Genomic DNA, 14,410 nt, shown 5'->3' on the forward strand with positions numbered 1-14,410 from the left:
GCTTTCAAGTGCAGTTAGTAAATTTGACGATCCAACCCGGTCTAGAAAATAAAATGTCAGGTTGTTTTACTTTTATTAAAGAGCTGTTATAAATGATGTAGCCTGTCTGATAACAGGTTGCTGATGTTGATTTATATTTACTTTTTATTTTGATTAATATTATAGTTTTGGGTTTTTTGATCCTTTAACCACTTGTTTCTATTTCTTTTACTGCTCTTACCTTCTTATTGCTGTTATCTTCTTATTTTCTTTTAGCTCTTTTAGTTTCTTACATCTTTTTAAATCTTTGGTTCCTCTTGGTCTCAGCTCGTGTTGTTGGGTTCTTGTGTTGCCTGGGTTCTTATCATGGTTCTTGTGACGGTCGGGTTATATATATGTCTGTTGGGTATCGTGCACTTTGGGTTCTTTTCTGTTGAATTGTATTTAATTATTTTTAGTATTTTGCATTTGTTATGTTCTTGCTGTTGTTAATGTTCTTCTGTGTTTGGTTTAGTTTGCTTTGTTCTTGTTTGTCAAAACACTTTGTAAACCTGTGTTTTTAAAAGGTGATATATAAATAAAGTTATTTTTATTGATTTTAATATTTTGAGGAAAACACGCTGGGATACAGGCTGATATATATATATATTTCTTATTTCCAACAACATCTGGTTGTGAAGTCAATGTGAAATCTGCTGGAATAGCTAGCTATATTATCACATTATTTTACAGTAAGAGTAATATATTAACCAGGAAAGCAATTTAAAAGCTGCAGAATGTTGAGGAGGAAAGATGCACACCGTTTTCCCTTTGAAATGCAATTATTAATAACCATAACATGTAAATAGCCAACTCAAATGCCACTAAACTATAGCCTACCAAATTGCAAGACGTGGCTTAATTCAAATTTTACTCAGGCTACTTATACTATATTAATGAAATAGAACCAATATAGGGCCAAGAATGTCATACTTTTAAAATCCACAACCCTGTTTGTCCTTTGGTTGACTTGTTGATATTTTACATATTGGTTTTAACTTATTTTTCGTTTAACGTTTTGAATTTGAATTAACCACTGTAATATATGCTATAAAAAAGGTTGAAAATTAAGTCTAATTGTTAGGGTACGAATAGTGAACGAACTGAACGATATTTTGGAAAAGATTGCCATTATCGACCGGTCCCTAAAGGCAGCATGGCTGAAAGTGGGTGTGGCTAACTTGGTTGTGTCACCAGTATTTTGTTGCTAGGCTGCTAGCTGCTGATTTTGCCAAGTTGTCTTTTTTTTTGTCGCGATTCCCCTCGATGTAACAAGGGCATGCAAACACTAAATTTAGAGCGAGAAATGTTTGCAAAGATGCATCGGTCATTTTAAGCAACGGGTTTACTTTTTTGCATGGGTTTAACAAACAGCGTCAGGGGGGCAACTCAACGACCCACATCAAGGCGCAAAGTCGTTGCTTGCTAACGTAGCATCCTCGTTGCGAGTCGGTATGTCAACAGGTCGATGTGCCGGTAGATACTTTTAATTAAATGTGGCTGTCGTGAAAGCCATGGTTTAATTGTATTTCAAAGTAACATCAAGGTAAGGGATGTAGTTAGTTTAGATGCTTCACAAAGTTAGGAAGGATCCAGAAACTCAGCTCTGAATTATCCTCGAACCTCAGTGAAGATGGGACTGCAGAGATCATCGACATGACACAGGCAAGTGTTTCTGTAATGGTTCAATACGTTTAAATGTGCTTGTTTTAAAGACAGTTTGACAGCATCGTTGTGTAAAAGAAAAAGCGAAACCGTGGCACGACATGTTTTGAATGTACTGCCTGCAGAGCTGAGACACCAGGCATCCCACCTGTTTGAGTTTCACAACATGACACAACATGGCAGTGGTGCACTGTGTCTAATTTAACAACTCAAACACCATTCTTATGTGCTGCACTTGATTTAATTTGCAGACTAGACTGTTACATTTCAAGGGAAACATTGCAGAGATAACTATTTGCTTCACGTCATTTGTAAACTGCAACTTCCAGCTTCTTTTCTGCAGATTTCTATTAATATTACAAACATACCAACTTATGTTGTACACTCAAATAATTAATTTTAATTTTTACATTATATTCTATTTTACTGGACCCTGGACACTTTACACACTGACACTTTACACTGTTTACATTAATCTATATTTTATATTTTGTACATTCAAATAATTCTTTTTTATTTTTTACATTATATTCTATATTACTGTATATATGTGTATTAGTAATTTGAGTGTTTATTGCATGGCCTTGCGGAACAGTCCTTACATTTCACTGCACATCTGTATGAGCATGTGACAAATAAAAATCTTGAATCTAAAAATCTTGATTCTTATACATTTTGATGTATTATCGATGAGGCTGCAAATTGATCAATTGATCATTCACAATAATCCTTTGATTTTTAACACAACTTTTGAAATAGGACATTCAGAATACTTAATTATTTTTAGCACTTTCAATTTAATGAGATGTTACTGATGAGTTTTTTTTTTTTTTACTGTGAGATTATTAATTGTCCACAAGTGAAAGATCTTAATTTAATTTAAAAGGACAATGAAGAGGCTTGTGAAATAAAAGTCAATATATGAAGCATCAAATGAATTCAATAAAAAAACACAACAGATGTATTTGTGTTTTAATTGCTAAGTTTAGAAGATGACAGTATAATAGCAGCAAGGTGTAAAGACAGAAGTAATCATTCTCATTGGTAATCGTCAGGAACTATAGCACAGGCATTTATGCAGGGCGGCTTTCAAATTGTAATTTCAGTTAACAGTGGTCCAGCCATGCATCCAAAACCAGATTTTTTTTTAAATGGAAGGCGTTAAAAAGATGTACCAGATTATCAATTTCAGTTTAATCAAAAGTGCAAGCAATTGCTTCATCTACCTTTTTTCTCTGAAACTCATGGCTGAATACATTTAACTTATACTTAAATGTGTCATTAAAGTAGTAAAATGGTGCATTGATTCCAGTTGTTTAACCTTCACATTATCCCTGTTTGGACAGCGCTGCACTACAATCATTTTCTTTCTCTTACAGGAAAGAGTTTTCAAGTTATGAGAACAAACACACAACTGGATGACACACAATGATGAATGGATCCGCATGTACGTCCACATTCTCATGACACAAGCATGAGATATGGGCATCTTAAGACTGATAGCCAGAATCATGGGTAGGATCAGCACCTTCAGGTCGTATCAGTTCGCGCTGCTCCTGGCTGCTGCGCTGGCCGTCGTTGCTTTTTACTACTTTGGCTCAGAGAGACAGAACTTCTCTAGCACCACAAAGAGGATCAAGCAGAGCCAGGCCAGTCACAACACCAACAGAAATGATGCAGACCTGACTGTGGACACCGGGCTCACGCACCCGGCTGGATCTGAGGACCAAGGAGGGGTAGAGCACGACTTAGGAGGAGAGAGCGAGGGGTTTATGTCGAGGAGAGGGGACAGTGGAGCTGTTGACCAACACTACCACGCACTCATGATGTTCACCAAGGTGGACAAGAGCCGCAGCCTGCAGGACAAATTCAGGGTGGCCATGCTGTCTATGGTTAAGCTGGCACGCTTCCTGGAAGGAGAGGTGTTGGTCCTTCATTTTGTGAGTGACCCGGCCAGCAGAGAACTGGGAGAAAAGATGCTGCAAGAGCTTCTCCTTGATGCAACATTTAAGTATGAGGTAGGATGACAAATCCTGTCTTTATGTTGGTTTCATTTTCAGTATAGTTCTCTTTGATGTGCATCGATATCAGCAGAATTTGGTCATCATTACATCGACATGGTGGGATAGTATTTCATAGTATGTCTTTAATTACTTTACTAAGAGCCGAAAAAATATGGATTCAGAAAGTATTAAATCTTTTTAAATGAGTTAAAAAATATATTTTTTGTTGAGGGGCTTTATTCGATAGGACATTGGATAGAGTCAGGACCAGGGGGAGAGAGAGCTGGGAATTACATGCAGGAAAGGAGCCACAGGTCGGACTTGAACGCGGTCACCCGCTTGAAGGACTATAGCCTTTGTACATAAAGCGCGACCTACCCGCTAGGCCATATCTGCGCCCCCAAATGATTTATTTCTTCTACCTGAAATAATCCAACAGCTTTTTGAATTCTTAGTGTGTCAATAACAATGTAAAACTCTGGCTTCTTTAAATGAGCCTGCATACTGTAATGATTGAGACATAGTTGAACAAAATGTTCAGTGATGGGGCAGCGTGAAAAGAAGTTTCAGGATCACTGAAGGAACGGCTTGTCAAGTCTGTCACTTATCTTTTCCAGTAACCCGTCCTCCATGACCTCAGTCTCAACAAGCTCATAGAAATATAACAGACTATAAATAATCAGGACTGTGCACCACAGGTTGATATGATTATCATTGTTTATATGTTTGATAACTGATTACATGATTGTTTGTGTTCTTAAGATCTTCATTAGTCTGCAAAACCAAAATCCAAACCTTAGAAGTCATGACTGACCAGAAATGGAGTGTTAAACACAAACGTGCAATTAAATGGAAGTAATAGTCGATCTTTGTAGTCAAACAGCACCACAGGGGGGCGCTGGTGGCGCAGTGGTTAGTGCGCGCGCCCCATGTATGGAGGCGATAGTCTTCCAAGCGAGCGGCCCAGATGCGAATCCAACCTGTGGCTCCTTTCCCGCATGTCATTCCCCACTCTCTCTCTCTCCCTGATTTCCAACTCTATCCACTGTCCTGTCTCTCCAATTAAGGCACAAAAAGCCCCAAAAATAAATCTTTAAAAAATAAAAAACAGCAGCAGAGGGGTCGGTCTATGAAACTACAAGGTTTATTGTTGTTTGTTCTCTGTAAATGAACGTCTGTGTCTGAAGGACCAGTACAAAGTCAATTGTTTTTACAGAATGAGCATTCATTTAGTTACTGCTCACACAGATACAGACGCAGAGGAGCATTCACAAGTTAACTCATGACTACAGTTTTACACAAAAGCGGTCAGTTTAGGAGTAAAAACCCATCATTTTTAAATGGCATTTTCTACAATTCTTAAATGATTTAGCAAACACTTTTATCCAAAGGGACATGCATCAGAGATTTTGTCTTTCTTGTTGGATGTGGGTGCTTGTGTGTTTGTGTGTGTGTGTATTTGATTATGAGGAGAAGAGGACAGCTCTTAAAGGACATGAGATGAATAATGTGAGACCTATTAACAATTTAACCAGCTTTTTTTTTAATGTACTGCAAACAAACTCGAACATTTTAGTTTGAGATATTATCAGGGAAATCCAAAGCTTCAAGAGAAAATGAGACATCCTACAAGAGAAAAATAGGCTCTAGATTCTAATGTCAAACACAAGGTGGCAGTGTTGCCCAACCAAACTAATTCCTCAGTAATGGGGATATCCCCCCCCTGTTCTCTCTGCCAAAACAGAGGATTATGTCCCCTCTCTGTTGCTCTTTCTGTAGCATGCAATGTGCTGCCCTATTTCGCCTCCTTTTGAATTATCACAAAGACAAATACAAACAAAAATGGTTGAACATTTCTTCTGCTTACAAATCCTCCTCACCAGCTTGGCCCATTGTCATAGGAGTGTCTCATCCTCCACTAAATCAAATGTGCATGTGATTTCCCTGTGTTAGCGCAGACTGATCCCTGCTCTGCGTTGGATTTGTTTAGGGTTTGGCTTCTTGGCAGTTTTTGAGGTTTCAGTCATTTTGCGGCCTGATTATATCATGAGACTGAGCTCGAAAGACTTGCAGCAGCACAGGTGAAGTGTGTGTCACAAAATAATACTGGAAGAGTTTAGTGTACAGTGATGGCAAAGTGCAGTTACACCTGCTAAACCAATATGAAGGATCTATTGTGTCACCATTATGTTAGAGGACCAGGCCAAGTGTCTTTCTCGGAAATATAACACAAACTGGCCTGTAGAGATGATCCTTCCTATAAAGTTTCATGTATGAGTCAGCCTATTCCCAGCAGTGCTTTCCCTACCATTCATGTGTGACCTCCCGCCACTCTAAAAGAAAGGCACAAAATAATGAATTTATAGATTTTATGTAGTTTATATGCACTCATTATATTTCAGAAGAGCATCTGTCCTGTTCAGCCAGTTGAGAAATACATCTCCAGGATGCTGATAATTACGTTGGCGGCCTACATCCAGCGTGTGAATTTGCCCCGAGCCCACCCCTTGCTGACGTCATTTCCAGACGCTGCAGAACCAGCTCTCTGCTGATATAAGACTACGTGCTAAACAAACATGCATGTCCGTCACAGAGCGTGAATCAACTGCTGTACCGAGCAGCGTACGCAGGACGAGTTCTGCGTGCAGCATGATACAAACAGACGACCCTCCTTTCCAAAAGTTTTCCCTTGACTTCTCAAAGTAGTGTGATGAGCGCAGTCGGAGTCGGGCTCTGTGTCAGATGCTGTGAATTACAAAGATGGAAGAAGAAAACAAGGAGTCTTAGCAGTGTTTAAAAAAAAAATCGCATTGGGATTTTCTCTGAAAAAACCATCACCTTCAAATATCATTTAATATTCAGTTCCTTATGTTAACAGCATGTAAAGTCTGAGGATTTTTTTTGATTGTAGTTGCACCTTTGTCTCACCTCATTTCCTGTTATTCATTAACCGTCCCCTTTTAAATAGAGGAAGTAAATGCCCCCATAACCTTTAAATAAAGGCTGTCTCTATTACTGCTACTTTGTTGGCATCAAATGTTTTGATGGCAGCATATCACATCACAACTTCAGAAGGTCAACACTTTAAAAAAATATATATATTCTGGTCTAATTACAGATTTTTTCCCTCGACTATTTATAGGTTCTTGTTTAAATTGCACATATATTTTTATCCCTGCACGGGTTATGTACATTTCTTGTATAAATCTATTTTTGAATTGTACAGTTTAAGTTTGATTCATCTAGGGGTATTCTTTAAATCTTTTTTCGGGTTAATATATATGTATGGGAGGGGGGCGTCGGTTTTGCGGTTTAATTTGTAACAAATATTTCATGTCATGTACGTCTTTGTAACCTGCTACTGGATGCTTTGAATTTCCCTCGGGATCAATAAAGTATCTATCTATCTATCTATATCAGTCAAGACTCAAATAAATAGAAAAGGTTAATATAGATTTAACTTTACGGCTCAAGTTGGTTCGTATTGGTCCAGCGTACCATATATTTTTATTTCTAGTACACTACGTTATGTTCAAATTGACATGCTCCAACAGTGCTCTCACTCTCAAGCTGCACGCCCACGCACCCAGTGGTTTTAGCATTTGCATGGTGTTTTCCAGACCAGTGCTTTATACCGTGATAATCAGACATCATAGGATAATAAATCACTAAACAATGTTCTGCATCCACTGACACAAGTACATCCTCTGTCTCCTCTCTGCACACAAACACAGAAGATTAGGCAATGTTCCAGATGGGACAGTGAGTGAACAGAAGCATGTTTATGAGCATGTAGACATCCTTGTCTGCTCATCTCAAGTGTCATTCTTTTTGAATTATTTATCTTAAAGAGCATGAGGGTACGACCACACAGTTATGCAAGAACTTGTGCATGCATGGCTTCCCAACAGAGGTCAATTCAACAAACAACCTGTAGAGTCACACCGCCTGGTGGCTGTACTCTTTCCTGCTAACCGACATTCACACAGTCCTTATGACACAACATGCTGGAGGCCTGCACTCAACACATTACTTAATGAAACGTTTCACTTTTATAGAATTCCAATTGATCCAAATAATATCATCATCGTTTTATTTGACCAACTTTAAAGGATTTATATGTGATTTCTCACACTTAAATGTAATAGAAATCACGTAGATCCTCTGAAAATAACTCTGAGTCATGACTGTCTACAATGGGTGTAACACGCGAGTCCCGCTGTCTGTGATGCTTTCCGAGTTTTCCGAGTCCTATCTTCAGTTTGTTGACATCGCCCGGACGGCCGGCTGACTCCTCCCCCGGCGTATAAAAGTTGTTTAATTGAGGGACTAGAGAAAAGCAGAATAACATACTGTACTCACTGCTTACCTGCGTTTCTAGATCACGCTCATTTCGCGTAAATTCACATGCAGTGTTATGTGATATGAGCGTGATAAAGATCGCTAACACAACAATGTTAACGCGAGTTGTTTTGGTTTCATGCTGGTGCTCAAGGGCGACATCTGCTGGATCATATAAAGCCTTTAAGGTTCAAGATTCTTTATTAGTACCTAAAAACTTTCATTTGTTGTGCAGAAAAGAGATTCAGCGTTCCAAAGATGCATAACTTTCACAACCTTACTTCAGTTCTTATTGGCTGATTACCCAGGACTGTGTAGTTTAGAGTATCCTGTAACCAGGAAGTGCAAGTAGGCTCCAGTATAAAGAAGGACATCAGGGGGCAATGTCTGCCATCCTGAACCAAACTTTTTCAATAAGGAAATGGTGTTATTATCCCATCTTTATGGACATGTGACCTAGGATTAGGCGGGTGTTTTAGTCAGTTTTATGTGTCAACTATACACATATTTAAATGATTAGACCTGCACTCAGCGGCTTACAGCAATATTTTCTGTCCAATCAAATGCTTTCTTTTAAAATGTGTTTGTCGCTCCCTCATGACACACAGGAGGACCAATACGTTTTCAAGGAGTTATCTGTCATCATGAGCTTTTATTCAAAGCTGTTATCCATGTAAATGCCCAAACATATCCAGGACAGTCCCTTCCAAGCTTCCTATTGATAAGGAACACAAACATACTGTATGTGTAATGAATAGCACTCCGATAAAGGCTAAAGGAAACTTAAATCTTTGATGGAACATTTAAACAGCAGAGCTCAGTTTTCAAGATGGCTGAGCTCCCATTGTTCTGGCCCCCTTTTATAAAGAAATGCATCCTGAGCAATTCATGTTCTATTAAAAGATCAATGTAATTGAAATAAGGCTTTACACTGCACAGATATAAATATTTGATAGATGGTGTTGTTGTGGATGCTACATGAGTGAATGCACTGCAGTCATACGAGCCTGGCTCACACTGCAGGATGATCAGGCCGATTTGAGGTCCGATTCCTCCTTCACGACAATCGCGGGGTCTTTCCCGGCTCAAGGCTGCACCGAACTGATTATTTTACCAGATTATCTTGTAGTGTTAGTGGTTTAAAGATCCAATCTTAACATCACAGATCTGCTCGGCGATCGTCCGGGACACCACCACGGGAAACAAGGGAGGAAAGTAACGAGTGGACAGTAGTAGCGACCAGCGGCAGGATGCAAACTGCACATGTTGTCAGTGTCTCCCCAGATATTTTTCACCCAAAACTTTTTTTTTTTTTACGTTTGGTCCTCTCTGCACAAAGCACAAATTAAACTCCATTGTTTACGCGAGGTCATGTGAGGTGGTGCGTTCCTCTGGCACGATAATCCTAATGAAATCCTGTATTATGTGATGTGCCAAGATTTTCACATCTTGTACTGTGAGCATGTTTTGAGATTATGGAAAAGAATATCTGTTAGGATTCTCCTTATGTGTGTGATGCTACCCGAATTAAAAATCCGAAAGGATTTTAGAACTCCTGCAGTGAGAACACCGTTAAGTTTGGAACTTCAGCGTTGTCATGGAAAATGAAAAGACAAATGAGTTCTGATTTGGTGGACTGTGGAAATGTGTGTTAATGTGACTGTTTTAATGTCACATTTATACATTATATGCAGGGTTGATTTTCTAGGCGTTCTGTCATTTTCTAAGTTTTCATCCAGATAAAAAAAAATATGAAACTGACTGACTGAGGATATACAGTAAGAGTTTCCCCCCCATATCTTTAGCAAAACAAATGGGCACTCTATGGTTTGAATTTTCTCCCTTGCAGATATTTATCGGCGCTTTAGCAACACAAGTTACTCTACCGAGAGCAGCGTACCATTACATCACATTACAAAGAGTCCAAAATGGCACTGATTTCCATAAACGCCTGAGGACTTACCTTTATCCGCCAGGATCAGTAAATCATGTTTGCCCTTCGATGCGCGTGAGGCTGATTTATAATAATGCGGCCCGAATAGTGAAGATTTAATCTAAAGCCTTAAACATACACATTGACTGATACCAAGCTAAACCTAAAAATGCTTCTCCTCAGGAAATGCTGTCAATTCTAATCTGTTATATTTATTTTTCTTCCCACACGAACACTTTAATGATAATCAGTGCTTAAAATATTAAAAGAATCCTCTTCACATCATACATTTGGAAAAGAGCGCCCGCGATGTCAACAGCGCCTTTCTGAAAAGTTGAAATATTATCAACTTGAGCGCTCGGAGCAAAAAGGTGGAGTGCTTGGGGAAAAAAGGACGCTGGGCGCTGCGCTTTTTTTTCCCAAACGTCCACTAGCTGCCGCAAACGCTCTCTCCTCATTGCAAATAATTGTTAAAGACACTGGCCCTTAGAAAAAAAAGCTAACTCCTAACTCACTCTTAGGACAGTTTGATAAAATCCAGACTGGCATGTAGACTTTAGGTTGAGAGAAACACACATACAAGCTATATAACAATAGGTTAATGAGGATCCTGGATGACCTCACCAAATAGTCTCACACCTGGTACATCAGTAGAAGTTGTTCTATTTCTAAACTAAACCTCAGTTGAACATTGCTTTCATATCCTGATTCCTCTGTGTTGAACTTGCAGGTACTGTTCCATGATGTGGAGGCTCTCACACAGAAACTGTTCCCCATCGTGGAGGCCATGCAGAAGCACTTCAGCTCCGGCTCTGGCGCTTATTACAGCGACGCCATCTTCTTCCTGTCTGTTGCCATGCATCACATCATGCCAGAAAGTAAGGAAAAATCTATTTGGCCCTTCAGATCAGTTTTAGATTGAGATCACCCAAATAGGTGATGGTACATTTTTCATGCTAGTCCTTGACGCACAAGTGGCAGGTTCCACTCCCGGCCTCGGCCCTTTGATGCACATCTACCCAACTTTCTCCTATTTACAGTTCCTGTCCCTCTTCATCTCATCAATCAAAGAAATGAATGCCCCAAAAAATAAATAAACGTACAAAAACAACATATTCGTCCATACTCGCTGCTACTCTTTTATAGCTTTCAGTTTAGTATTGTGCTTTGATTTTGCGGCAGACCATGTTTTAAAAATTCACTCAGATGCTCACTTGTCTATTCTGGCACTGCTGGAGCACAGCTGGAGCAGGCAGGTTGGGCAGGTATCTAACAGACACGTGGCAGGCTGCAGAGGCCCTGCAGAGCGAGGAAGGAAGGCTCTGTTCCGTCACTGCTGCCCACATCAGTGCCCCCCATGTTAGTGCTGACCCATGGCAGCCATCTCCTCTGCTGTGCACTGTTGTGGTTCACTTCAGTGGACGGGCAGCATGGGGCGTCTCTCCACAAATGACCCTAAACTTACGAGCTTTTGGCGAATCGATAGTCACCAGAGGCTCACATTAGAAACCTGAAGTGTCTGTGTTGAGGACAGCAGGGCTCCAGCACATTTGAGTGATATAAACTGTATTTCTGACAGGGTGCACAGCGGGTATAATGTGAGCTCTTCAGATCATCACGTTTTTGGGCTTTAAAGTTTTATCATTAGTGATTCAAGGGACACTTCGGGGCCGACAGATAATGAACAGAGGGTGTATTAAAAACGTTTTATAAACATGACAGTTTCTGGTATCGAATGAATTTGTAAGAGCTCTCTGATTGGACAGGAGGCCTTCTATGAGTGACGATATAGGAGAACAACATCACCGGGACTCTTCACAACATGCATCACTCCTCCTCAGCCAGGAGATTTGAACACTAATTGACCTTTACAGCTGACATTGTCTGTATTCATCAATCTCATACCTCAGAATCACACAATATACTCTTAACTTCACTGGTTTCATGAGAAGATACATTTCCTTTCATATGCGAGTAAAGGTTCATAGTATAAAGTATCGATGCTGTATCGTTACCATGGACACGAACTGAGTAGCAAGAGTTCAGTAGAATAGAAGGTTTGGGTTGCATGGCAGCAGTCTAGTCTTGGTTAAATTGTGGCGCTAGTTAAAAATGATTCCGTTGTTGATATTCACGATTTACTTCTACTTTCTGCTTGTATAACGGTTGTATAAAAGCAATATCACACTCCAGGTCAGGATGCTGTCCTGGATATCAGCACTGCCAACCCCGGTGGTCATGTGCAGGTTCCAGTATACAAGCTAACCCATTTTACCTTACATGGGATGGCAGGTAGTCAATCGGGAGCAGGAGGGGAGAACTGTAAAGGAACAGATGGATCTGCAGGGAGAACAGGATGATAAATAAAAGATTGTGCTAGCAGAGGAAACATGTGAATGTGTGGTTGTTCAGTTTCTCCGCTCTAAAATGTAATTAGTGTTGAAGTTTTCTTTTTTCCACAATTTTAAAGGTATTGCCAGTGTGAACTTTTTTTTAAGGTTTCTTTTTTTAATTAAAGAAAAGCAGTCCCTTCTCTGCGGTTGAGGCTATTTGTCTGATGGCGTCTCACACTGTGTCCTTATAAATACTTATTGATCAAGCACATGTGTCTGCCGTGCAAATGGTCACACGCTATATTTAGAGACAGCTTTTATCTATAAAGGGCATTATGTGCTTGCTTGAGTTGACAGAGAGAGAGTGGGGCGACATGCTGCTCCAGTCTCCACCAGTGTCACTTACAGCATCCTGCTTTGATTGAACTATAACATGAAACTCTTTTCATTCGGCGAGCCTCACAGCATCATTAATGGTGAAACGGCATGGTGGAATAAAAGTGGTATTACAAATAGAAATAGCAGCTGCAAGTGGGAGGGCTGGAAATGTAACATCCTCTAACTTGTGAAGTGGGAGATATGGCCATTTGATCAAATGTTATTCAGAAGATTATAAAAACGATCAGCACTTTGGATTTAGACTTCAAACAGCTAAACAGACTTTTCATATAAATAGGAAGTAAAAACTTGTGTGTTTGAGTTGTGTATTGTTTTCTACATATTTTTGTATGAAAAGGTGGATCATACAAAACCATAACAATACATAGCTTATGGTAACAATAATCTCATAACAAACATTTTTTATTTATTCCATTTTATGGACAATCTCATGCTCTATTATTATTATTATCATTATTATTATTATTTTTATTAGTTTATTTTGAATCAGGGACAATGTACAAAATCACACTATTCTCGGAATAGAAAAGATGCTTTGTACCACATTTAGCTTTTTAGTTAATTTCCATCTGTAGTCCCTGGGCAGATAATGGCAGCAGTAAAATACAGATCAACCAGTCATTCAAACACACACACACACACACACACACACACACACACACACACACACACACACACACACACACACACACACACACACTAGTGTTGTAGTACTTGGTCTTTGTCTCAAGACTGTTCTAAAGACCACTTTTTGAAGGTCTTGGTGTCGTCTAGGAAGCTCAAAGCACACACTCGTTCTTGTCTCAGTATCAGACTGGACGGACTCTGGATTTTAAATCAAGACCAGTCAAGTACACCACTGAGGCTATTTTTCCATGTCATTATTGTGATTAGAAGGAAAACACCTCTTTTTAAAAGAACAAATAACTTCAATTCATTCAAAATGTGATTTCTATCCCCCGGTTACAGCCCATTGTAACGGTCTAAGCGAGTGACACGCCGCAGACCCAGCTCTCTGATGAGCTGGGTCATCACATTCTTTTATTCAGACCAACTGTATTGGTCAACTTATTCAAAGCTTTTAAAAACAGCTTATCTTGATATGAATTGTCTAATAACTGATGAAAAACTATGACTGATATTTTCCCTTATAAACTCAGTGTTTATATAACTAAGTGTCAAGCCAACCTAAGTTTTCATAGACAAGTGCAAAATAAAATATTCAAGTACAAAACAAAGCAGAAATTGGCTGATTTTACTCAGGCTGACTATCAGACTCTGGCTATCACTTCTTACCCAAACTGGATCCTCCTCACATCTACAAAATGGATATAAAAAAAACTCTGCAAATCTGAGCTTACTGCTTTTAGTTGCTGAAGAGCTTTTATCGCTGACCATGAAATGTCTAGCAGTAAGTCCACAAATGTGTGAAGACTCTACTTTCTTCAGTCTGTCGCCAACAAGTTACTAATGCAAGCTAGCCGGCTGTCTGCAGATATCAGACTGACGTCCTGTCAACACAGGCAGTACTGATGCATTATTAAGCAATGCATCTGCTGACGATGGTTGAACCTTCTAGTACTGACTGTCCATAAATACATACATAGGCTTTTTTTATGCATAAAATGAAACCCTTTAGAGGGGTTCTTTTTTATTCTTACACATTCACATTCTTGTTATTTTGATTTTGACCAAAAAAGTAAATCCTTTGACAGTTT

General features: G+C 39.4%; 1 protein-coding gene across 1 annotated transcript in view; it reads left to right on the forward strand.

Annotated features, from left to right (window-relative positions):
• The first annotated feature begins 1,243 nt into the window (after positions 1-1,243).
• xxylt1 (xyloside xylosyltransferase 1) overlaps positions 1,244-14,410 on the forward strand; it is a 33,738-nt gene continuing 20,571 nt past the window's right edge. Inside the window, exons 1-3 of the mRNA XM_061033704.1 lie at positions 1,244-1,683; positions 3,063-3,701; positions 10,691-10,838. Of these exons, the coding sequence (XP_060889687.1) occupies positions 3,165-3,701; positions 10,691-10,838 (685 nt within the window). The 5' untranslated portion in view covers positions 1,244-1,683; positions 3,063-3,164. The remainder of the gene's footprint in view (positions 1,684-3,062; positions 3,702-10,690; positions 10,839-14,410) is intronic.

This window comes from Labrus mixtus, chromosome 3 (assembly GCF_963584025.1).
Source record: "Labrus mixtus chromosome 3, fLabMix1.1, whole genome shotgun sequence".
Classification (NCBI taxonomy): domain Eukaryota; kingdom Metazoa; phylum Chordata; class Actinopteri; order Labriformes; family Labridae; genus Labrus; species Labrus mixtus.